General features: G+C 36.5%; 1 protein-coding gene across 1 annotated transcript; it reads right to left on the bottom strand.

The window, feature by feature from the left end:
- Positions 1-222: 222 nt before the first annotated feature.
- On the bottom strand, positions 223-1,606 carry LOC131069826 (stem-specific protein TSJT1). The gene is made up of 3 exons (XM_058005393.2): positions 938-1,606; positions 699-819; positions 223-584 (listed from the first exon to the last, which is right to left on the bottom strand). The coding sequence occupies exons 1-3, from the start codon at positions 1,376-1,378 to the stop codon at positions 388-390; spliced, it is 759 nt and encodes a 252-aa protein (XP_057861376.1). The 5' UTR covers positions 1,379-1,606; the 3' UTR covers positions 223-387.
- Between the last annotated feature and the right edge of the window lie 908 nt (positions 1,607-2,514).

Raw genomic sequence — 2,514 nt, 5'->3', positions numbered from 1 at the left:
ATCTATTTAATTTTTACTAATAAGTTTTTCTTTTAAAAATGCATTTGGAATCTGGATAGTGTTAGCCAATGCCAAATAATTTGGCTGTTTTAAAAAAATAAAAATCTTAAACTAATATTCTGTGAGAATACAGATTGAGGAACAGCACAGAGAACATATTAAGTTAATGATAATAATAATAATGAAAAGCAATTTAGAAGAAAAAGCACATCTTAAACAATATTTGATAAAAGCAAGAACTGATTCTCTAGATATCACAAAAGCCAACTTCTCTGTACATGCAGAATATACAGTTGAAACGATGGAACAGCCACAATGAAACTTTCACTCCTCTAAACAAAGCGGTTAAGAGCCTCAAGAAGGATTTCTGTACATGTACAGAAGCATTTAATTGGTGAAGGAATAAAGATTAGCCCAGTTGCAGGCGCTTCCAACTCTCGGAATGCTATTTATTCTGCTGAATTTATCAACCCTAAATGTTGCTCCACACATTTGCCCTTCACTGTCCACTCTGGTCACCGCCTGCATCTTGTGCAGAGGATGCTCAAAGCTCTGCAAACCTCCTCCGTTCCAGAACATACAACCTGCAAATCCAATTCAAAAATCCCTAAATAAAATTCAAAACGAGAAATACTTCCAAGCAATCGATTCACAAATCCATTTCGGAAAAGAGAAAAAGAGAAGGATTTGTAGTTCACCGGGTGGAAATGGAGCAAAGGATTTGTCACATCCATCCTGCAAAACATTTGGATCATCCGAAAAAACCAGCGATCCATCCGAGGCACTGCCCCAATACAAAGCTACTTTCCCCTCCTTATCCTGCAAAACACACAATTAACTTAACCCCTTTTATAATGTCCTTCAATGGCGGCAGCCAAAAAAATTCCCCAATTTGAAACCCTAACTAAATAACAGATCAAAACAAAAGAAAACTCACCGCTGCAGCAAAGATAGTGTGACTAGAAGCATCGTAGAGAACAAAGGCGAAAGAGCCGTTTAAATCATTGAGCACCTGGTCAGGCGGGTAAGGACTCCTGTCGCGCAAAGCCTTGTAGGCTTCTATGATCAGCATGTTCTCCTTGGCATTCATGCAAAGCCCATATTGTCTTCGCAGAACGGCCAAATTGTCGAGGCAGCCGACGAAAATACAGAAAACGTCATCGACACAGGCTAAACATCGGGGCTGCAAAAGGTTCTGGTTTTGGTGTGAAAAGGCCATGGCGCCTGCATCCGTCACCTTCAAACAGACCGCCTCTGCCCTAGCCTCAACGAAAGAATCCATCATTTCAGGCCCGCTTTTCCATTTTCCCTTGCGACTCGTGGGGCTGCGGAGCTCCTCCGGCCCGCACGAAACCGAACTGTGGAAGAACGCAAACATCTTTAAAGAAAAAAAAATCTCGATTCAGGAGACCGATGAAGTGATATTTTCCTCTTCTCTGATCGCGATTGCAATTTATAGGGGGAGTAAAACTGCCTATTTTGGGGAAATCAGAGGGCGGAAGTCAGTCGAGATTGGAAGATAGGATTTCTGATGCCGGCCGCATTGGAATGTGTTGTTCAAAACCGGGGGAATCTGATTCAGTCTTTACACGGCTCTTCTGCTCTCGTCCGTGTCAGATTCAGAAGACGTCATTCATCAATATCTGTTTTGCTTTTTTCCCTGAATCGATAAGGATAATTGAGATTCTGTGCAGGGCCCACATGGTAATGAATTATTAAGCAAGTCGCTGTACAATGGCGGGATCAGGATAACCTGGAGTATACTTCCAAGTTTCAACAATGGAAACCATGATGTTTCTTTCATATGTTCCCGAATTACGAGGATGGGTTTGGTAACCGTAGCTTTTTTTAATAATTTATAATATTGTGCCGCCTCGAATTCAACAGTCTGAGTAGACGATAAGATGTTCAAAATCAAAACAATCTTGTTAGGCCTTGTTATCTTTCTAGTTATCTAAATGGTGATAAGTTTGAAGTTTAAAAAAAAAATGTTTTGATAAATATAAAATAGTATGTCGAAAATTAAAATTACAAAATATAATCATTAAATATATATAAGTAAATATATAACTAGTGTCAATGGGTCTTTGGTCTACTGGTGAAGTTGCTGACATCATAAGGGATGAGGTTGGATATTAAATTATTATTAAGATATGATTATATTATTATGTTTAAATATATTCTTGTTATCATATTTTTATATTTCCATTTAATTCTTTAGAAAAGCAAAAAAAAATTAAATAGTAACAAAATTATTATAGTTTTATATTTCTATTAAAGAAAAAAAGTATTAAGACTACATTATTTTTATTTATAATATCATATTATTATATTTTTATTTTTATCCCTTGAGAAAAAAAGTTGATTTAGCTATTGATGTCTTATGTCTTTGGAAGCACTTGAAAATAACACATTCTTTCTAGTAGCTAAGGATAAATATAATGTCCATAAAAAACTAAAAGCAAAAAAATATTAATGTGGAAGGATGACAAAGAACAAGCTTGTCAAATTTAA

The sequence above is a fragment of the Cryptomeria japonica genome, chromosome 6, assembly GCF_030272615.1.
Source record: "Cryptomeria japonica chromosome 6, Sugi_1.0, whole genome shotgun sequence".
NCBI lineage: Eukaryota > Viridiplantae > Streptophyta > Pinopsida > Cupressales > Cupressaceae > Cryptomeria > Cryptomeria japonica.
This window is presented reverse-complemented; position numbering and strand designations above follow the sequence as displayed.